General features: G+C 37.1%; 1 protein-coding gene across 1 annotated transcript; it reads right to left on the bottom strand.

Annotated features, from left to right (window-relative positions):
• Window positions 1-2,557: 2,557 nt before the first annotated feature.
• On the bottom strand, window positions 2,558-14,757 carry LOC140150023 (3'-5' exoribonuclease HELZ2-like). Its single transcript, XM_072172027.1, has 11 exons — window positions 11,123-14,757; window positions 10,659-10,753; window positions 10,000-10,164; window positions 9,407-9,541; window positions 8,168-8,469; window positions 7,132-7,189; window positions 6,592-6,770; window positions 6,237-6,467; window positions 5,482-5,638; window positions 2,997-3,164; window positions 2,558-2,802 (listed from the first exon to the last, which is right to left on the bottom strand). Exons 1-11 carry the CDS (start codon window positions 14,533-14,535, stop codon window positions 2,675-2,677), a joined length of 5,031 nt encoding a protein of 1,676 aa, XP_072028128.1. The 5' UTR covers window positions 14,536-14,757; the 3' UTR covers window positions 2,558-2,674.
• Between the last annotated feature and the right edge of the window lie 9,541 nt (window positions 14,758-24,298).

The raw sequence follows: 24,298 nt of genomic DNA, 5'->3' as shown, positions 1-24,298 counted from the left end.
ACCACGTTTGCCCCGCAACTGCGAAAAGGTTGACGTCACAACCGAACTTGCGGTGAACCAAGTTACTGTCCTATTTAAATATTCATTAACCAGTGTAACTTAGCGTACCTACTGTTTATATTCAGCATTTTCAGTACAGTCCAAAAAAACTGTGCCCCAAATCATATTAAATAATAATGACAATAAAGCTGATTAGCAATTTAGGATTTGTGTATTGTTGTTTATGCCACCAAATTTTAGATCAAATCCAAACAGTTGTCAGGGGAGGATTTTGGAGGGGGCAAAATGCAGTCTAAATCCTCCTATTTCAGCCAACAGTACTACATCTCTGCCATCTGTAAATTAAAATTTCAACTAAATTTATTCTAATACTTCATCGAACCTTATATATTATGATCCTGAACTTTTCTATGTACCTAAAATGTCTCTTTTTTCATACCAACTATGTACAAATAATAAGAGCCAACCTACGTACTTTTAGTCATTTTAAAACTTCTTTTTCCCATAATTATTTACTTTCTGCAAATCTTAAAAATATGTAGTAAACAGCTGGTAACTCTTCATAAACCCCACCACCGTCATGACCGTGCCTAAAACATTTTACAGCCATCTAAAATGTGTACATTTTTACCAAATGTATAGCGATTGTATCATATTCAACATTACATTTAAGTACGGTATCTCAATATTTTACATTAATTCCCTAAATCTATTTCTTTAATATCAGCAATGTTAAGATAACAAGTGCCAACAAAATGTATGTACATGTACTTCAAACCAGTTGCAAGTTTAAAAAAATTACAATAGACCGTACCATATACTCTACCAGTCAGAATAACAATTGATAACCCTTATTGTTTCCAAGACATTGCGCTGTCAAAATTAAAACTACTAAGAAAAAACATTGACACCAAAATATGCAAGACCGCTTCTCAACCATGAGGACATCTTTCCTTTTTAAATGATTGTTTATATATATTTAGTGTCCTCCTAATTTTACACTAATTTAGAATTTATGAATATTTATACCTGTAAAACAAGATGCAAATATATATAATTATTTAAAGAAACAACTTAACACTCAAAATCAAATTAAAGAATAATGACAATAATTTACGATTTGTTTATTGTTGTTTTTGCCGCAAAATTGTAGATCAAATCCAAGTTGTCAGGGGAGGATTCTGGAGGAGGCAAAATTTAGTCTAAATCATCCTATTTCAGCCAACAGTACATCTCTGCCATCAGTTAATTAAAATTACAACTAAAAGTATATACAGTATTCTAATACCCCATCTAACCTTACATATTATGATCCTGAACTTTTCTATGTACTTAAAATGTATCTTTTTATACCAACTATGTACAAATAATAAAAGCCAACCGCATTACTCCAGTCATTTTCAAACTTATTTTTCTTATAATTATTTACTATGTACAAATCTTAAAAATATGTAGTCATGGTAGTAAACAGCTGGTAACTCTTCATAAAACACCACCACCGTGCCTACAATATTTTACAGCCATCTTAAATGTGTACGTTTTTACCAAATGTATAGCGATTGTATCATATTCAACATTACATTTAAGTACGGTATCTCAATGTTTTATATAAATTCCCTAAATCTGTTTTTTTTCTTTATTGTTAAAATAATAAGTGTCAACAAAATGTATGCACATGTACTTTAAACCAGTTACAAGTTTTTAAAAACTAAAAAAGACCATGCCATTTGCCTATACTCTACCAGTAAGAATAACAATTGGTAACTATTATTGTTTCCAACACATTGCACTGTCAAAATTAAAACTACTAAGAAAAAACATTGACACCAAAATATATGCCAGACCCCTTCTCAACCTTGAGTACTGCTTTCCTTTTTAAAGGATTTTTTATATAATTAGTTCCTACTAATTTTACACTAATTTAGAATGTATGATTACAAATACAAAAAACCGTACCATTTGCCTATACTCTACCAGTCAGAATAACACTTGATTATTGTTTCCAACACATTGCACTCTCATATTAAAACTACTAAGAAAAACATTGACACCAAAATATATGCCAGACCACTTCTCAAATTTGAGGACAGCTTTCCTTTTTAAAGGATTTTTTATATAATTAGTTCCTCCTAATTTTACACTAATTTAGAATGTATGATTATGGACTAGCCTTGAGTGAATGAATTATTTATAATAAAAAATACGTTTCAAACAAAATTAAAGTATCAAGAATAATAACTTTCTCCTGATATTTACTGAAACAAAGAAAATTATTGCCTTTCATTTGGCCGCGAAAATTAATTTTAAAGTGAAAAGGTGTAGCTGACAATTTTGCTAATTTCAACACCGAATTTTATCGGTTCCAGTGCTTAATTAAATGACTTACAGAGTGAGCCTTGTATGTAACAATAGTCCGCCAGTGACTAGCGTTCTGAGTGACAATTGATTGTAAGTTTTCAATAAGCCTTTTTTAAATATGGCGGGCACAAAAGGAGAGGGCGTACTTTGAAGTGAGTAATATTTTGTCAGCTGAGAAGCATACAAAAGATTACGCACTTCAAAGTACACCCTCTCCTTTTGTGCCCGCCATATTTCAAAAAGGCCTATATTTCACTTATAAATGAAGTGCAGCCGACGATCCTCTAGATATTATAGCTGCCGGACTCCCAAGGTTTCAGGACGGGTTTACACGGTCCTCTTCTTTGTCCCAGAAATGCTTGGCTTCTACCAGGCACTCCTTTTCTTCGTAGTAGTCTACAAGCTTTCTCCACAGTTTTTCAGTTCGTAGGAGATACTTGTTACCTGTAATAAGGAAACAATAAATTCATATCAAATGCAAGAAGAAAACGCATACATCATAATAATTATAAATATCTGCTAGAGGTTAACGGTCACGGGGTACTGAATGCTAATTAATATCACGGTTATGGTTATTGATTTATTGATTACTGACCCAGTTACAATGTTGGAATTCCCAAAGTTCAGTATATACATACCCACGATAATAAGTCCATGCTTTGCTCGAGTAAGAGCTACGTTCATCTGATTTTCATCAGTGATAAAGCCAAGATTCCTATTCCTCCAGTCAAAGTTAGGATATTCCTCAATCTCCACACGCGGTAAAGAACGCACGGTTGACATCAGTACGTAGTTCCATTCGCTTCCTGTAAGATTCAAAAGGATGTTGTTCATGATGCACTTATGGTCCATGGCAAGCCCGATTCGACCTTTGTGGCATTAAACCCAGTTAACAGGAAATTAATCCAGTAAATCGATTCAATAAAGCAAATAAGCTCATGCATTCGATCACTAACGGCAACCAGCTTCGGTCGATTACCCCAGCTGCAGCGTGTGTAAACTCTAATTTGCATAGAGGCTGTACGTGAAATTATTGATTGGCTCCAAACAAAGGATTTGAACCGGTGCTCGTAATCATGGCGCAGTGCAGTCCATTCAATCAAATGTTGTCATCAACCTATTTGATCGCAGTGCATTGTTATGTGTGTGAGACGAACTGTTGCGGTTGATTGCAATCAAACAAACGATGTCTTATGTATTACTTTGTTCCGTGATGAAAATCGTGATGTTTTATTTAATCACTCTCGAAAAATGTATTTCTTTTGTAGGCCTATTACTTTGTTTTGTGATGAAAATCGTGATGTTTTATTTCATCACGCTTTAAAACAAACGATTTCTTATGTATTACTTTGTTTCGTGATGAAAACCGTGATGTTTTATTTCATCATCACGCTCTAAAACAAACGATTTCTTATGCATTATATTTGTTTTGTGATGAAAATCGTGATGTTTTATTTCATCACGCTCTAAACAATAATTATAGTTACATGCATTTCAAGAAAAAATCTTATTAAAACGGTAGGCCCTATGTTGTTTAGAAAAATGTAGAAAGTGATGATGATGATGATGTCGATGATGATGATGATGATGATGATGATGATGATGATGATGTCTCCAAAAGTGTCCTGGTTTTTTTTTTTTTCTTGCCCTAAATCGTGCGTATCTATTAATAAGGCACTTCAATAATCAATAATCAGTCCCGTGACGGCCTCCACTAACTAGCTACTAACTTGGGTTATGGGCCCTGATTTTCATGTTCACTGTCACTTACTCATCAGCGAAGTACGACCCTTTGTCAATTACCTACAGTACCAAATTTCGGCATACTATTTAAAAACTCATCATGATGATCGAACAGAGAGTACTTTAAATGTAGCTTGTACCGTTTTCGTGTGGCATTCTTCAGAAGTGAGCGGTCCGTTTACCAAAATTTTCGGTCAAATCTCCATTCAATTAACACGGGATTTGGCTAGCTATGCCTTGCCCTCACTCACTGTTTTACCAAAGTACGAATATTTCTGAACATCTAACCTAGCTGTAATTTTAGGTCATGTTAGAGAAATATATTTGCTAGAAGTTTTTGAGAGTACATTTAACATTGGCCGGTTATTTTTCACACATTGACGTTAACTAGGCAAATGCCTATCCTTTTAACGTGGCACGATTGGTAGAGGTCACAGCTCAATGGTGAGAGCACTGTGTATTGTGTATAGGAAAAGCGGACAGTAACTGCAGTATGTACTTATTTGTCATACATTTATTTTGTCTTCTGTCCTGTATCGTATTATCTTATCCGTCTTGTCCATGTCTTTTCTTTTCATCATTATCTGAAATAATTAGTATTACTTTATTCCAGATGGGACCAACATTAAAGCTAAAGAGAGGTTATCTAGTGCCACCCCATTCCCATTTCACCCAAGAAAGGGTATACTTAAGGGTATACGAGAAAACACAATCTCCCAGTAGATGAAGAATCAACATTTGTTTCACACTATGAATTAATTTCTTGAAATAAACACATATTAACCTACTAGTGCAAGGAGTTAGTAAGACGAAAAATTGACATTAGTTTCAACCTGTGGATTAATTGAAGACCTGAGCGCAAGAAGACCGTAAGTCAATTTGGCCCCTCAACATATATACACTCAAGTTGAGTATAGTTTCGTATAGTTTGGTAATGTTTTATACATTTTCAGGGGCCAAAATAAATCTTTCACAACCTTTCATGATGTTTTCACCCTAGAACATGTATACACATTATAAAACTCTAGTTAAGATACTATACGTAACTTTAGTGTATACATGTTGAGGGGCCAAGTGGACTTACGGTCTTCTTGCACTCAGGTCTTCCATTGCTTGTTACAAACACATTTTAACCTCTAGTCAAAGGTGTTCTTGAAGATGGGAGAGGGTCGTTATTTTCTCTCGGTTCTTATTAGTAACAAACACATTTTTATAAAGGAGTTCCGGAAAGTGGTCAAACGTCACTGATTTTCCATTTTGAATTGTTTTCTTCTATCATTAATCGCAATCATCACCACCAACAACAACAAAATCAAATATCATCATCGTCGGCGTTATTTTATCATCATTACATCATCTGCATAAATACTTTTTTCTTACCTTGACTGTTGATCACAGTTCTAACATCAACATCAGATCTTCCACACTCTGCTAATTTGGAAGTTATTTTGTCACATTGCAGACGATATTGTGACAGCACCACGATCTCCTTCGGGTTCACTTTGTATGTATCGACAAGGACATTCGCCATTCGCACCTGAACAAGTAGAAATTGTCAACTTCGAATAACGTACATTGGACAAGAGTTTTGATGAATAACAAATAAATGTCGGTACACTATTATATTTCTATCACTTTGAACATCATCATGGCCAATAAACATAGACAATGTGTGCATATATAGTATTTACATAATATATACCATGGTTTGTTCCAGCCAAGAGTTTTTCTAGCCCAGAGTCTTGGCAACTACACTCTTTAAAAACAAGCGTGGTCAACTTGACACCTCAATTAGTCAATGGACCTTACACTTAAATTGGGGTTAAATTTTGACCTTTTTGTGGTTAAAACATGACCACAATTTAGGAATAAGGTGCATAGTTGACTACTTACCTGCTTACGGGGTCAATTTGACTGCAGTGAGAATACCCTGTCTATTTTGGGTTTATTGGATTTAGGCGAGAGATTTACATGTTTTCCACAGTGTTCCATGGTTTAATTCCTGAGTCATTTATAGACCATAGTGTAACTAAAGAGAGTGAGGTAAAAAAACTGATGCCTGAACCAAGGCTAGATTATTCTTATAATCCGTTCAAATGTCACGAGAAATCCCAAAAACGAAAGTTCAAACTCACCACTTGTTCTACTTCGTACGAGTTTGCTTTGGATATCTCATTGCCTTCTGCAGTCTTCACACTTAGTGTTTCCTCCACACCAATACAATGGCAGAATGCGATTGGTCGAGAGCCATCACCAGGCCACACCCCACCCAGCATGATTGGCGAAGCCCGCTCCTTGATTGATGGAGGAGTGATGAGGCTATTGTCATAAAATGTCATTGAAGGGAACTCGCAAATTGCTTCGTGCTGTAAAATTTTGGAAAGTGTCAGCGTCATTAAGTTTGATTGAAAACGCCTTACCTTTTTTATAAATACAAAAGTACTTAAAAATTTACATGTAATGTAACATGTTATTTAAGTGCACTTGTACTAAGCGAAAAAAAAGCTTTTGGTCCCCGATAAGTACAACTTGCAGAGGTTTTGTTGAGACCAGTGGAATAAGAGTCTCTGGTTCAGTGCACATTTCAGCCTCGTTCACGATACATTGGATGATATTAGTTCCCTCAATGATACGGTTACCTCCAGAAGCAATGCAGGTTGCAGAGGATGATTTAAGGAAGCCCCATCATGCACTGCAAACGTGTTATCACCAGCGTTTCAACTGCCACTTTACTTTTCAAATCCCATTGAATTCTGTGCAAAAGATGTTGTTTAAGAATTGTGCGTGTGTCATTATTACTTGGTCGATTTCAGATCTAAAGTGATGTATGCATGAAGGATAATTCACACCTTCTGTAGGTAACATAAAAAGTGAAATCGACCAGCATTGTGAATGCGTTTTTATTGTAAATATATCAGTCCAAATTCAAATTTAACCATGTCCGTCAGTGCAATGTGCGTGCATTGGTGTCATGTTCACTCACACAGCTGTGCTAACCGCAAGTCAACACAGTGGCGTGGTGGGAAGTGCTTAAATCATCCTCTGTGCAGGTTGTAAGGATGACTTGGTATTTCGCCAATTCTTCAATCTACATGGTGACAAAATAAATAACCAGCATTCTATTTAGTATAAACCATGATAAATCCCTCCCGATTCGCCGTTATTGATGATGTAACATGATTAATAACTACTATAGCGGTATGTTAAAACAAGTTTTGAATATATCGCACTTCCCTAGTACATTCATGCAGTACCTCTGCATTGAACCATAGATGTCACAGGGATCGCAATTCTATAGAATGTTCATATTATGTTGATCACTCGCACATGTAAGATTAGTATCTTGGAAAAGAGCGGTATTGTATTCAATCTATGATTGCAGACATACATAGGTGAATGGTGCAACATGCTTGTAGTGCAGGGCGATATATTGTTTTAACCTATTGCTATTGTAGATAATCCTGTTACATCATCACTTCTACGGCGAATTGGTCACCACTCCATTTGGGGTCGCGAGACTATAACGTGGGGTAGCGAGACTACCTAAGAATCAGATGGGATTGTGTGTTACATGTTTTTTGGGGTTGCAATAATATTGGTCAGACTATACAAAACAGGCTAGGAACCCACATGCCTTTTGGTATGAGGTGCTCATACTGATTCGGAGCTTTTTGTTTCTTAGATACATTTCTTGTTATTCAGAATGGCCTCTTTTGGCCAATACGGTTTTTACCAAGCATTTCAAAGTACACAATCTCGTGTAGCTACGAATTTATTAACAATGGAATATTGTCGCATGTAATATGTTTTCTTTTGATACTTTGATAATATCTGGTTAGCAACAACGAAATCATTTTCATTATACAATAAGAATATTTATATTATATTTGTAATAATGAACTTCGTTAAGAGTTTGAAAGTGTGAAGATAACCAATCAAAGGCACTCATTTACCAGTCCTGGGAATATCTGGCGAATGAATATAATTATGCGTGCGAGTGACTTTTCAGCAAAAGTGATTAACTGTAAATTCAGCTTAAGATTAATTCAATGCTGATCTTCCTTACCTCAGCATCGGCAATCAGTTTTGAATACGCTTTAACCTCGTGACGCTCTGGTTCACAGTCGCGGAACCGTCTGTCGTACTCAAGTATAGCATCAGCCTTTGAGTTTGCCTCTAAACCATCTGTCCTTGTACGCATACGAATGAGATGATGCAGCGAGATGTTCTCATGACCCGGATCCATTGCGACATCTTTTTGTCCCATTTTATCATTCGTCAGAGGTAAACCGGGTATCGGAAATTCACGATTCTGGATTTCGTTGTCGTAGACTCGCACAATTGAGATTGAAAAGTTTTTAAGGCATTCTGAAATAGCGAAATGAAAAATGAAATACCTTCTACAAATAATCTTTCACGACTTCATCATTAAATACTTACAAAAGCAACCACAATTTTTCCAAATTCACACTTTTTCAATTCAAATTTTCAAAAGTTGGTTACATACATCACATGCTGTAGCAAAAGTTCCCTTGCATTGATATAAGCACCTTCCACAAAGGAATTGTCCCTCCCTTTATGAATGACCATTATTCCAAAACGGTTGATCGTATGCCAAATTTGGGATATGCATTTGAAGCAATTCGTCGGTCGCAACGCATTGAAGGATATGCTACTAGCAACGGAGTCGATACTCCTCCACTGTTATTTCTCAAAGCCCAATTCCATTTGTAATTAAAGTTGAAGGTTCAAACTATTTTAATACTGTATCTTTAAAAGTTTTTTATTTATTTATTTATATTTATAACATTCGGCCGAAGCCAGGCTAAACCCAATAGTGCTCAGAGGCTACTAAATTCAAGGGATGCCTCCAGATATGACGGGACAGGGATATGGGAAGAGGTCCGATTTTAGAAGCAGGAGGAAAACCGGAGCACCCGGAGAAAAACCTGCGAGGACGAGCATGGATCGGCAACCAAACTCACATGTGGCACCGCGGGGAATTGAACCCGGGCCACAGTGGTGAGAAGCGAGTGAGAAGACCACTACACTAACCCGCCCTCAAAGTTAACAAGGAATAACTATTATAGGATAATAGCTAGCTCTAAACCTATACGCCACTATGTGAAACGGAACATTTTGAAAATCACTCTACGCCACTATGTGTTGCGACCGACGAATTTATTTGTTGTAATTTGATGTCGCAGCGTGCATTTAAATGAAAGTACCCAAGATTTGAAAGTTGCAGCTTTCTAGTATCTTATTATATATAATAATGACCATAATTATCTGATCTCATACTAACCCGCAAAAGCATCCACTGACTTGTTGGAAGGACCACAGTACAGTATCTGTGGTCGTTTGCCTCGGTTTGGAAGCTGCTTATTTTGCTCACTGAAGAAGTACACCAGACAGGCTCCAGTTATCATTGTACCAGTTCCTACACACACAAATGGTGGTTAATTGTAGAATATATCGATTTTTTACATTACTGATCTATTTCCTATTTACTAGTTTCTTACTTACTTATTGCAGTCTACGCTGGATAAAATCCATGATAACTTTTTGCAGTGTTGTGGTGAGGAAGTGTCGGGGTCTTCCGTCAGTGGTCAGGCTTCCAGCCTTGGAGAAGTGCAATAGATCTTGAATGACAGTCTTCTAGGACACAGTCCAGCTATCCTTTTGGTGTGTGGCCTCGTGGTCTCTCTCCTGCATTATGTCCTTCTACTGATGTTTTTGAATATCTGCTATTGTTCATTCGTTTTAAGTAGCCAAAGTATTTGAGCCTTAATTCGGGGGCTACTTTGTCAGCATGGTCAGTGACATTCTGTTTAAGAGTTTGATTAACTTTACTATCATGTTTTATCATATCATTTCATTATATTACTATGATCATACCTGGTGGACCCTGAATAACAGTAAATCTCTGTGTTAATGCTTTCTTCACTGCTTCACTTTGAGGTTGGTTTAAGCTATTCAACCCACAACCAGCTGGAACATCAAAGGATTCGCCGTATTCTGTCGCTGCATCTATCAAAATCTGCATGTCTTTGGCGTCGCTATCTGTGGTAGTAATATTATACCAATAATATATAAACGTGAAGAAATTAAGTTCGTAAATCGGATAAAAAGGGAAAAATCTTTCTAAATGCGAAATAAGTGTAGAAATAGATCACCGAGGCATTGCGGATATATTTCAAGGCGGAAGCTCGCTTAGTACATGTTTATTGCGTCATCGTCATTCACTAGACCCTTGACATCTTGCCCCTCTGCCCCCACCCCTTAGATTTGTTTGCAATTTTGTGCCCAATCGGACGAGCTCAATTGACCTTTTCGGTAACTCCCACAAGCCTTTGCGAGTACACCTGAGATTGGTCATTTGACGTCACACCAAAGGCTTATGGGATTTACCGAAAAGGTCAATCCCTCTTGAGAGCCACCTTTGCCCCTTTATTTAATCAAACAAATCAACAAATACATGAACCAAGCCCCCGTATTTTCTTTCAATGTGTGGCTTACAAGTTGACCAGTCAAAACATGAGCGATGCGAAGCTTACCTGAGTCATATTCTGCCTCGTCGGGTGTCAGAAGACAAATGTTTTGTACTAGCGATGAGCTGGAGTCTACGTCCCTCGTGGCTCTTTCAAGTCGGCTGAAAATAAATCATGATGATAATCTGATCATCATTTGATATAAAAGCGCGTATGTCGTCAGATGTCCTCAAAGAGAAATACTAATTATTTCTCTACTGATTATTGACGCGTCACTTGTACACAAATTACTGTTACTTTTAAACAGCTTTTAAGAGCCAGGTATTTAGTTGAAATGACACAGACGTCACTGATTTAAATTAGTTTGTTTCACTATTCTATTAGAAAAAATGCCACAAATAGGGGCTAAACAAAATTCTCATTTTGAAAGTAAATGAAGAAAATTGGGCCACTAAAATCAAAATGTCTTAACTTGAATCTGTAATGGGCTCTCGCTAATAAACAAAATACCGGTATTTGTTTAAACATACCTGTCTGAGTAGCATACTGGAATGATTTCCACAGTGTATTCCTCCTCAGGCTCTCCGCTGCTCTTCTGGAATCTGTTTGGTAATGGTGCGGATATCCGATTCACTTTAACCTTGAGACGTTGCTTCTCGGGGTCTTCCTCTTTCACATCTGATGTAAATGCACTGCCATGAGCAACAACGACTACGTCTTGGTTTTCGTCAGTTTCCATTTTTTCTGAATTCGCCTCTGCTTTGTCGTGGTCGTGGACTCTGATACACAAGAAGGCTGCTCTGCGTCCGGATGTCTTTTGACTTATATCGATATGTCTATCGTCACAGAATTTGTTAGTAAGAGTAAATGATCCAGTAGGAAGTTGATCACTTGAAGGGGGCTCCCATTCAATGTTCACACCGTGAATGATCACTGTCTCGTTCTTTTGGACTGCGTTGTAAGCTGTCATCATGTCAAGCACAGGGAGCCACGTATCCTGATACGCCTTGATGTTTTTCCTTTCCGGCATTTGATAGGCAACAATGGACAGACATTGTACAGGTTGACCTCTGTGTTCCATACAAAAGTCGAGTGTTGGTGTCATCTGGTAAAGCTGTAGCTTTGGTACCTGGAATCCACGGTTGAATGTTGAGTACATCTGGACTTGAGTGACGTTTCCTACTTTGAACGTGTGCTGGAAGTTTGCATAGTGCTTCTTCGTCTTGGATTCGTCGTTAGTTTCACAGGTAATGTCTTCTACCAAATTTAGACCACTTGGATCTTCCATTTCACCAAACTGAGTAGTATTTACAGTGGAGGCAATGGAGTCGAGTTCCCTTATTTGATTAATAGCCTCGTCCCAATTCTCCTTGGCAACTTCCTTACTGATGCATCTCCAGTTACGGGTTGGAAGCTCCAGGGTGTGCCTGTGATTGTCATCAACTTCTAGCTGGGCGTGTCTTTCTTGATTAGCGCAGACGTCTTGGGTTGTTAGAGTTGGTATGCCCCCGACATGGTACACGCGTTCTTTCCATTTCATCGTGACCATCTTATCACCTTCTTCCATCTCCTCTGGTTTTTCGACAGGTTTCAGAAGATTAAAAGCTACGGTAGATTTTTTTAATCCTTCGTTAACACGGTCGTCATGTGTAAATCCCAATTGTAGATTCTTATCTGTTACAGCTTCTATGACACCTTGGAGTTGCATCGGACGTTGCTTCAGCTGTAACGCTAGTTCCAGTGTGCGTGTTTTCGATTCAAACTTTCGAGCTGCAGATGATCGAATATTGCAATGATGACATATTTTTGTCACTTCTTGGGGATCGTGAGGAGGTGTTTTGTCTTCGTTGAGAACTCCTACCAGAAGGCGATGTACTAAGATGTCGAAATAACGGCGTATAGGAGAGGTGAAGTGTGTATAAGCGGATTTTGAAAGTCCACTGTGAATGCGTGCCGTATCTGAATCATGATCACCAGAGTTGATGTATTCCCCACTGGAGAGTATCCGATTGAGGGCGGATTGTACCGCTGCAAACTGAGGGTGGTACTGGTCGTTGCATACTAGTCCACCGAGAGGGGAGATATTTTCCTCAGACACGCACTGCTTAATCTGATGCCAGATTTTGTGCAATATATTCACTGTATCCATGCGATCTTCCCCGTCGTAGTTGGTGTCGTTCAGCACAGCTTGCAAAGTTTCTTTTGCATGCGTCAAATTCGAGCTTTCGTCTATAACTCCTTGATTACTCTCCATCCACGAGCGAAAGTGTTCCAGTCTTGGTGGTAGTTTCCGATGAAGTGGTGTGCATTGTGGCAACTCAGAGAGAAGACGTTGCGCTACGGCTTCGTTAGCTAGTATCATCATCTCCTCAACCAATATGTGGGCCTTTGGATATGACAAGGTATCACCTCTTAGTTGAGAAAAGGTGGCATTACCTAGACGTGCTTTGCGACAAGTACGGGAGATATTGCTTATATCGTGGAGAGGTTTCTTCAATTCCTTCATCCAAACTAAGTCACAATTGACCCCTTGTATTTGCTCTGCTTCATCGTAGGTGAGGCGATGTTTTGAATTGACTATCGAGCGCACAATCCTGGTCTCATTTGGAATGTGGTTGCCAGTTTCGTCAAACACAAGGAACACTGAAATCGTGAGCTTGTCTTGCCCTTGTTTCAAGCTACATAAATCAGTGCTTAGTCTCAACGGAAGCATGTGTATTGGCTTTTCAGACGCAGGATAGAATGATGTAGCCATTCGTCTAGCTTTGGAATCCAGTGATCGGCCCAATTGTGTCTCTCGATTGACAAAGTAGCTGACATCTGCGACGTGTACACCGACCTCGTGTCGTCCATTTTGAAGTTGCTGGACACTCAATGCGTCATCAAGATCATCCGATTCAGGTGAATCGATCGTGAAAACTAGTAGATTTGTAAGATCTTTTCGTCTTCCATATTCATCTGGTGGAATACACCAGTCCAGTGGATATTCCTCTACCAGCTCATTGGAATCTTCCTGATGTTGGACTTCATAGATCTGCTTCAGTATCATAACTCCGTCTTTTATATTGTCTCCTGGTGGAAGTTCGTCGGTTACAAAGCCTCTGGGGTTCTGATGTGGTTTGTCCCATGTCAGCCAGTTCACTTTAAAAAGCTTATGTGGGCGTTCCTTCTTGCTCACCTTAACATCTCTTTGTCGCTGAATTTGATTCATTCCATTTTTCTTAATCACGTGACATATTGGTATGATGATATGCTCCGAATGCTTCTTTCCACTTTCTTCCGATTTTTTACCAGGACGGATAATCGTAATCTTTGGAAGCAGTTGATTGACAGGAACCATGAGGTTTTCATCGTACGAGTCTGCTATACAAACAAGTAGCTTGTTGGTATAATCTACGGCCAGCTTATCCACACAGACGACTTTTCCATAAACCTTGTCCTGCTCTCCTGAAGTTTGTACATCATCGACAGCATCATCGTTGGTGAGAATCTCTATGGTGACCTCATCACCATCCATGGCAATTCCTCTTTGGGAATGGTTACTAATGGTAATCTCCTTTAGTTTATCGTTGGATGGATCTGTAGGTATAGCGTAGCAACGACCATCATAATGATGATCCAGGTGAAATATACAAGATATGACTTGTCCTGTAGTAGTTGGCGGATCATGAACTGCGCAGCGTTCAACGATTTCATCATGTGTCACACTGCCGAAATTCCAGACTTTCATTTCAATGGCGTTGTGTGCCCTATAACATCCCACTCCCTGTCGACATGAGTAAGGAAACCTACACATCTCGACAGGACTTATTGCGTTTGGGTCGTGTTCATAACGACACCCCCTTTTTCTACAATTGTAACCGAACCTACACATATTGACAGGCTTTTTCGGGCGGTATCGAATCATTTGAGGAGACGCTTTGTATGATGATTTGTGCACCATAACATGACCATCCCACGGATGCTTGTCAGCAGGTGAATCGCAAAAGTTCCCATTGAAGCTTTTCACTTTCACACGCCTAGGCCATCCGTTAAAACATTCTTCGCACACGAACAGGAAGGTTCCTCCAACATCCTTCAAAAACTCGTTGATCTTTTGCTCATGAGAAGAAAATTGGTGGCTTCTCTGTCGACGCTCTAAAATACAAACGTACCAGTTGAGATAAATAAGATCATATCAATGCGTCGATGTGTTAAAAATGACAAATTTTGTACAATGTTACTTCTAAGGATTTTAAGCTTGCACCACTTGTTATAGATTTATGTCATACAGTCGCGGGAACATCAATTGAATACGCGATTTTGCGCGACTCTTTTCAGAAGATAATTTAATTTCATGCTCTGGTGCTATATTAAATGTTTCTACATTTTACAACATTGCGGGATTTAGATATCTTATACAGGGTGAGTCAAAAAAAAGTTATGTAATAACCACGTTGAACTTTCCAATTATTGAAAGTTTCTATAAATGCCACACTCAATAGTCACCTGTTGTGAAAAAATTAAGTCAATCACATTTACCGTTTCATTTTTATGAGTCCTTTTGCTACGATACCCAATTTCATTATTTGTCCACGAGGTACCATGTATTTTGAATGAGAGCACACAATGTACGACAAAGGCACCAGCTCTGAAACTGACTTAAACTTAAATAAGGTTGATTTTTGCGTTATTTTAATTTCTTTTTTCTGTTCAAACAAACTTTCTAACTTTACATTAAGTCCTTCATACCTCATTCGACTCCAACTCCTGGTTTTTTTAATCCTAATATGTCCAACTTACTGGATATTTTATAATTCACTCCACTTCAATTTGCGCGCATTTCATGTCGACATTTGAAAAAATCCGCCTACAAATGTGTATGTTTTGATAGAGAATAAACATCTTTAAAGTAAAGGTAAAATGAAAATAACAACAAATAATGTTTCTTTTCCTTAAACAAGACCAAGGACAATAACAATTTGGGTGCTCCATTTTATTTCAATGCCAATGAGGTTAAGAAAATAGCAGTTGTTTCAAATCTACCTTACACAGAGTGGGCTGACATTCAAATTTTAGATGTTTCTTGGACAAACATTAAAATTGGGTATCGCTATAAAATGTGTCATAAAAACAAAACGGTAAATGCTAATTGCTTGGTTTTTTCACACAAGATCACTAATGGATATATCATTTATAAAATGTTTTAAAACCTAAAAGGTTCAAATCGGTTCTTAAATAAAATGGATTCTTTTCTCTATGCACTTTTTTTTTACTCACCCTGTATTATACAAATGAACATGGTGGACGTGAATTTACGTATGCTTTTGGAACAATCATGACTTATTCGGTCTTTCTTGTGTCATGTCTGGTAGTGTGGCCCCAGAGCCTTTCGCTCTATCGGTAGGACTTGCACTAGCCATTTCTGATGAAACCTCCCTCACAGTTATACCCAGCAAACACAAAACGTTTTCGACATCATTCGCAACAGGTTATAAAAGGTTGTCAGAAAACGTTTAAATGTCGAGTTATATAAAGGGTACATTAATGGTATAAAACGATTTCATAACATTAAATAATATTTGGTGGTAATTTACTGCACAGCAAACACAAATGTTTTACAGAAAACATTTAACTGTCGGGTTATATAAAGAGTATAAAAACGTTTTAATAACATTCCAAAAACATTTTTGAAAACTTGGTACAAATCATTCTAAACAGAATGTTATTTTGGGGTTGAAAAAATATTTACAATAACGTTTTTAAAATGTTTTCACGATCTTTATATAACCCGACATTTAAATGTTATTAAAACGTTTTGTAAAAAACATTTAAAGAACATTTCTGTGTTTGCTGGGTGCAAATATTTTAACATAATGTTATTTAAGTGTTGGCAAAATATTTGGCCAAAAATATTTGCAAAAATAGTTTACAATGCCATTTCAAAAACATTTTAAAAATATTGTTGTAGTGTGTTTTCATACAAAACGTTTTAAAACGATTTCATGACCTTTATATAACCCGACATTTTAATGTTATTAAAACGTTTTTACCTAAACCAAAACCCAAAATATAACTTATTTAAAACGTTTTAAAAACGTTTTTGTGTTTGCTAGGTAATACTACGATCAAGAAATTAACATCAGGACATTTCTGGTTATAAAGTCATGTTGTCAAATATATCACGTGATTATATAAAAATACGTGGTGCAAGCTTGGCCCCGGTTTCGTTTTTATTTTATGCTTTTATTTTACGTGATTATCGATAGCTGGCATCACATCGTGTAAAAAAATCCTTTAAAAAGGAAATTGGCGTACAAAGAAAAAGTACCCATGATGTAGGGTATTGTGAGTTATGAGTGGACGGTAATACAAATAAAATAATGAAGTACTTTTTAGTGTAGTACAGGGTGTCCCAAAAGTCTCGATACCATTTTAAACGTTCATAACTCTAATATAAAACAAGTAACAACAAAGATGAAGGTATCGTTGCACAGAGAAAACTCGTGCAATTATATTGACACCAAATTTGACATATAAACAAACTAACATAATAAATAATATACGGTGAAACAGTTGGGCACACTATACACAAAACCATACAATAAGTTTACATCGCATCCCCGGTCCCCAAGTATCCACTACCTCCTCTCAACTTCTAGACCAATATCTCCCATTCATCTCAATTGCAATATCAAAAAGTTCTCGTATTATAAAAAAAAAATACACTATTAACTTGATATACACCACCAAGAAATGTGTTCAGAAATCAAGTCGGTAAAAGCTATCTTCAATTCTCTGCTCTTTCACAAGACTCCTGCACCAGGACTGTAAGGACATAACTCTATAGTAATTCGCTATAGATTTGCTCTTAAATCCCACAATATAAATACCCCAGTACGTGATAAGTCGCTCTCCGAGCCCTTAAGGTTGGTCTGAACCCTGGAATTATGAAAACTTTCGGGCCTCATAACTGCTAAATTATTAGTCTAAAGAATATAAAAGTATACATTTTTAGAATGGAAATGACTTGATGAATTCATCTGTGAGGTCCAATTTGGGTCAAAATGCTCATTTTGCAGCAAGTCATTTCCAGTCTAAAAATGTATACTTTTATATTCTTTAGACTAATAATTTAGCAGTTATGAAGCCCGAAAGTTTCCATAATTCCAGGGTTAAGACCACCCTTAAGCAGCTTTGAAATGTACAGTAGGCCTATATATGGCAAAACAGTGTGTATTTGGCTCCTTTTGAAATGAAAAGTATTCGCTCTTACCTTCAATCATCACAGAACGATGTAACATGATGTACTGTTATCAATCAAAATTGTCAGACTGAATCAGAATTTTTCTATGGCTTTGACTTTGAGCCTGTGCGGAAGTTTGTTTCTTTATCAGTTTTTATCTATATTTTTCTTTTAAATTGCATGATTTTGTTTCCTTCATTGCATGAATCTTTCATTGCATGAAACTGAAACTATGTACAAACAGTACGCCTTTGCTAGGAAGTTTCGCAAGAGTAGGCACCTATGACAATTAGGCCTATTTATCAGTCGGGACCATTGCCAAATATATATATTGAGCAGTCACAGTTTTCAGCAATTAACTCTAAATTCGGAAAAATAATGCAGGAGTATGTATAGGGGTTTGATTATCCGAAACTTTATTTTATCAAAATGGAGATCAGAAGTTCCGAGTGTCATGGTGGAGGGGGAAAGGAATTTTAATGATGTCAAAGTCGTGATTTTTTTTTGTAATTGTAAATTTGTAGTGTTTTTTTTTATTGGGCGAACATATTATTTTAATATACATGATGCAATCATATAACACGTGACAAAGTCTATTAGAGATTGGAAATCATTGAAACATTATGATGTAAATATTAATCTGCTCAGCTATTCAAAAATGTGTACAAACTCTGATAATCACATATTCTGAGATAAAATGTAAGCAACGAGCTTCAACATTTTTATTTCGACTAGGCTTTAGGGTGGTACAATTATCACGTGTAGCCTACTCCGGGATGGTCAATTATAGGACGGGGCAAAGAGTTTTGGCAGACTAAAACGGGGGGGGGGCAAACATTTATGGCAGGTCGAAACAGGGGGGGGGGTTGGCAAGCAATTTTTGGCAAAGATGTTTTGGGCACCGTTTCTACGCCCTAAAGAGTTGTATGAAAACGCTCACAAACATGTTCAAATATGCGAAATTTCCTGCTCGCTACGCTCGCATTGTATGATAAGACAATTTAAGGTTTTAAATATTCCATGTGTCAAGGGGAGGTGGAGGGGGGAGGCGCAAAGATTTTTGGTACGTCAAGGGGGGCAAAGGTTTTTGGCAGACCATTTTGAGAATTTACCACCCAGAGGTGTACACATGATTATTGCACAGCCCCTTACCTACTAAGGTCGATTATGTATTTTAATCTGGTTGATTTTACAGATTTGTGATCATCATGGATGAAGAAGAGATTCCTCAAGCATATTGACATCTCTCCAACCCTCAAAACAAGAATGGCTTTAAAAGGGATTCTTCAATTTGACTTCCCTATATGTTTTTCCTTCATTGCATGAATCTTTATTTCCTTCATTGCATGAATCTTTATTTCATTCATTGCACGAATCTTTATTTCCATTATTGCATGATTCTTTATCAGTTGCTATAGGGTATTAAATAAAAGGCACTAAATTTAATGGCCACGTGACCATGGGCGCGGCCATACCAAGACCACCAAATGATCTGTAGACGTGCTGCAATGCTAAGAGATAGGAATTTTTCAGACAAATATCATCAAAATTGCTGAAAATTTAATAGGCAAAATAATTATACCATGAGGGATTCTGTTTTTTCTGCCTCCGCAGGAGGTAGATTTGCTTTGAAATTGACACCTAAAATGTCGCACATTGCGCGGCATGTAGGCCGATTGTACAAATTTATATTCTGACAAGTACTCTAATTTCCGCCCAATATCGAGAGCCCAATATATTTCCCCCACCTCTCTGCGCCATACATAAATTCGCCTATCGCCATTTCCGAATGTTCAAAAAGGTAATCACGCTTCCTCAGCATGTGCAATAAATTAGCATTAAAATTAATATTATTCTATAGGGATTCTAGAAACACCTAGCACGTGGCGACAATGGTGTGGGTCTATCAAGTTCATGAATTATGCATTAGAATTTTTTCAAGCTCACATGTTGTATAACTGAAGACCGAATTAAAAAGACTAGCTTGCGTATGCCGTCCTGCAGGACGGCAACCAATCACGGCGCGCCTTTGTCATGACGTCAAACGCAAACTAGTCTTTTTAATTCGGTCTTTAATATTAGGTTGTAGTGCTCAGCGCTCATCAGCAGCTTTATCGTTGAAGACAAGTCGGAAAACCGTTATGCTGTGACAATGGGAATACACATCAAACAAGGTTTAATTTCATGATTACATGAAATCTGATTATCAATGGAAAAACTTTGGCTGGAGAAGTTGAAGCTGACGTTCATGGCGACACTTTGGATGTGATAATTTGACATCATGGATTGTTTTGTGCAAAATTTGAGGTATTTTTGTGCCATTTAATACGCGGTGAGTCAGCAGGCCGACTGGCAGGCAGGATAGGCTCGACTAGGCCGCAATCATCGTGCATGCGTGTCTACATCATAATAATACTAATAGGTTGAAATGATGGGATTGAAAAGACCGGCTAGCTATTTGATTTCTCTGCATACGAGATGTATGTGCTGTGCCGTGTTCAACGTACACACGGCATGTCATCATGATGATGTTGCATTTGAACTGCAATGTATGGTATGATACTCCTAGCCGCGCCTATGGCCGGCTTCATTGCTGTTCAAATACATGTACTAAAGTATTGCAATTTTATTGCGTTGATATAATTCGGAATAATTCGTTTTAAAGTATTTGCTTCCCCAATTCCCATGCGTGGTTGGTCATGTTGGTGGTATGTATGTCAGTTTTTTACATTCTACTGAGTACTGTTGCAATATTTTTGCATGCATACCCATGACCGTTTCAAGACTATGACTGAGAAATTTGCTTTTTGTTTGTTAAGATAAAAATGAAAATAAAATGCAAGAATCATCTTTCCCCACACAATACTTCTTACAAACAAGGTGTTGATATTGGCCCTTTCGATGCAAAACAAAGCACAAATGAAGGAAAAAAAACAAAACAATAATGTTTTTGATTTTTTATTCAATTACACATACAAAAAAGTAATGGCCTATGAAAAGACCCCCCTAAATATAATAATATTAATATTATTTTAGTCCTGAATACAAAATATAATAAACAAGCATAAAATAATCTGATACGAAAATGTGTTACTCTGAAACGTTACAATCGTAATTTTCAGTCAAAAAATCCACAAGAAATGACTCTTGATACAACTTAGGCCTACATTTAAAAAACAGAAACGGCTGCCTGTATCTGGAACTCTTCATATCTGAAAGTTTGAAGGTCTTATTTCATACATCAGAATTATCTGCAAGATTGCAAGATGGCTTTAGGTGACCGTGGCCCTATTGGCTAATGCACAAATTTAGATTTTCTTTCTATTTAAATTATACTATAGTATGTTAAAGCTTATGCCCTGTAGATTACATTCGGTTCTTGAGATATGGCCTGTCAAAATGGCGCGAAACCAAAACAAAAAATTGGCAACAACTTTCTTTTTATTTTCTATATTTTGACAAGTCCAGTTGCCAGATGATTTTCTAATTACATGCATGAATTATGCAAAGTAAAGATTTCAGATAATCAGATACAATTAAAAGAGCTATGGCACTGAGGCATGGTACATGGGTAGAACACATACTATACTACAAAATTACGGTTGCGTTTTGGCAAATTTCAATTTGCATAATTAATTAGGGCCACTTATTAGAAAAGTTGATTAGGGCCCTAATTAATTATGCAAATGGAAATTTGCCAAAGGCATCCATGGGTTTTATATCTTATTTTGTAGCCGATCTGAACATTTTACTTTGTATAATTGTTGCATATATAATTAGAAAATAAGGCCTACCTGACAACATTCAAAAATAAAAGAAAGTTGTTGCCAACTTCTTGGTTACGTGCCATTTTGACACGGTTCTTACATTAAGCAGACTGGCCGACTGGCAGACTGTGGCAGACTGGCCGACTGGGGCAGACTGGGTTAGAATATAAGACTAGTATCAAAATATACCATTTGGTATACTAGTGCAGTAGTGGTAGTAATGTCAGGTTAGAACTACCCCTATAAATAGTGGACAAAAAATATCAAGGTCATGTCAGGGTCATACAGGCTCAAATTGCCACAGATTGTTGCAGGTTCATAAAAATTGGTGTGAAGGAAAGCGAGACAACAAGCCACAACAAATGTCTGACGTAAAATCGATTTACCCCCCCCCCCCCACACACACACACACACTGGGGGGCTCATAAATATTGCACAGCCCCTAAACATTTAAATACTGGAAATAGAATGGGAATAGATTTAAAAAATAGTACTGTAGATATGTTACATCAAATATTTTACATTGAATAAAAAGTCTGTAGGGTCACTAACACTATTAGGATTTGACAACCACTTTCCATCCTATTTATCATAAATCTAGGCCACCACACACTATGGACCACAAAGACCACATCCCAATGGCATAGCCCAATAACCTGAATTAAACAATCATAGTGCAAAATTTGACCTGAAGTTGCAGAGTATGAGTTTTTATCCCCATATTTTGAAAGGTCATTCAATGACTGTACAAATGTGTAACTGTGCCCCTAATAGATGAGCATGTTGTGGATCTAGTGACACTATTATCCATTATAATACTAGGAACACAAGAGGATGAATTCCTAGCATGAGGGTCAACCCAAATATATATTGCTCAATACAATAGGAACTATAATACACAGCAACTGTTGTAAAAAATAACAGTTTTATAATGATGGAAAGTATTTCATGAACATGCAACAATCCAGTCTGCCATCCAGTCTGCCAGTCTGCCACAGTCTGCCAGTCTGCCAGTCTGCATAATGTAAGAACCGATTTTGACAGGCCATATTTTGGTAACCGAATATCCGATTAAAATAAAAGTTTCAGTCTTGTAATCAGGAGAGAATGGGCTCACATATTTCAATCAGACAAAAATCTATATCCAATAGCGTTACCTTAAAGCTAGCATTATAAGTGTCTCCTTAACTAATAACAAAAGGTGCCCACTGGTATCTTGGAGGCATTGTCTTTTTTAAAGACATTGCTTGTTTAGTATGTTTTCAAGAACTAAATTTTGAAAGATTTGATCGACGGAAAAAAATTATCGACGGAAACTCTTACAATAATACTACAAAGTTGCAAAAAAATGACAAATTTGCTAGAAAATTTGGACATGCATCCGGCGTTTCCAATTGAAATACACAGGAAGACCACCTGCTGTGCAAAAGGTCACTTTTCCAGACTGTCTGGACGCTGTAATGTCAGCGCCCATCTGGTCACGTGGGTATTAAAGTAAGTGCCTGTATTTAAATGCCCTAAGACGACTGTTTATTTCATTCGTTGCATGAATCTTTATTTCCATTATTGCATGATTCTTTATTTCATTCATTGCATGAATCTTTATTTTCTTCATTGCATGAATCTTTATTTCCATTATTGCATGATTCTTTATTTCCATTATTGCATGATTCTTTATTTCATTCATTGCATGAATCTTTATTTTCTTCATTGTATGAATCTTTATTTCCATTATTGTATGAATCTTTATTTCCACTATTGCATGAATCTTTATTTCCATTATTGCATGATTCTTTATTTCATTCATTGCGAGAACTTTATTCCCTTCATTCAATGCAGGAAACTTCATATCCTTCATTGCATGAATCTTTATATCCTTCATTGCATTTCATTGGACAGCTAGCTTCGACTATATTCCATAGCTTTATTAGAGAATGAATTTGGAGAAAACCTTCTGATAATTACAAACACTCGCTGAGCAGCAAGACCTTCCCTCTAAGCTTTTAATCCGATAAGCTGATTATCTATTTGTTTTCATGAATTGGAAGACATTCTTTGATGTATTACTAAGCTCAATCATCTGACATTACTGGAGCGTGAGCCACCCAGGCTGGTGGCTCAGCATAGTATTTTATTAACAGAAGGTTTTCTCCAAATTCGTTTCCTAATGTCCTCATTTGTGAATAATATGTCTGCTTTTGCATATCAACCCTCGTTATTTTGGCCAATATTACATTGTTTGGATTTTCAACATAATGTTATGATTTCATATTGATGTCATATGGATAATGTTGGTACTTATTTCGGTATTACTAGACTAGAAATTTCGGAAGGGGCCATTCTTACTTGATTTCTAGGGGGGGTAATAAACCTTTAAAAAATTCGCCCACTAACGAGGCGTACAAAAAAGTTGCCTAACCATTGAATAAAACATTCACCCACCAAACTCTGCATAGAAGTACACATTAAAATTGAAAATAAAATAATTTCGGCGGCGAAAAAAATTTCGCCCGACCCAAACTCCCATGCCCTCCCCTAAAAATCAAATGGTACGTCCTTAGTAAAACGTGTAACCAAACATTACATTGGCAAGACAAAGAAAGACAAGAAAGCTGTATGTGCAACGGTTGGCTCATGTTAGATTTTAAATTGCATTAGCAGAGGAAGCCCAAAACTTATCTCACGAGGTATTGGGTTTTGAGATTGTTCATCGG

This window comes from Amphiura filiformis, chromosome 4, assembly GCF_039555335.1.
Source record: "Amphiura filiformis chromosome 4, Afil_fr2py, whole genome shotgun sequence".
In the NCBI taxonomy this organism is placed as follows: domain Eukaryota; kingdom Metazoa; phylum Echinodermata; class Ophiuroidea; order Amphilepidida; family Amphiuridae; genus Amphiura; species Amphiura filiformis.
This window is presented reverse-complemented; position numbering and strand designations above follow the sequence as displayed.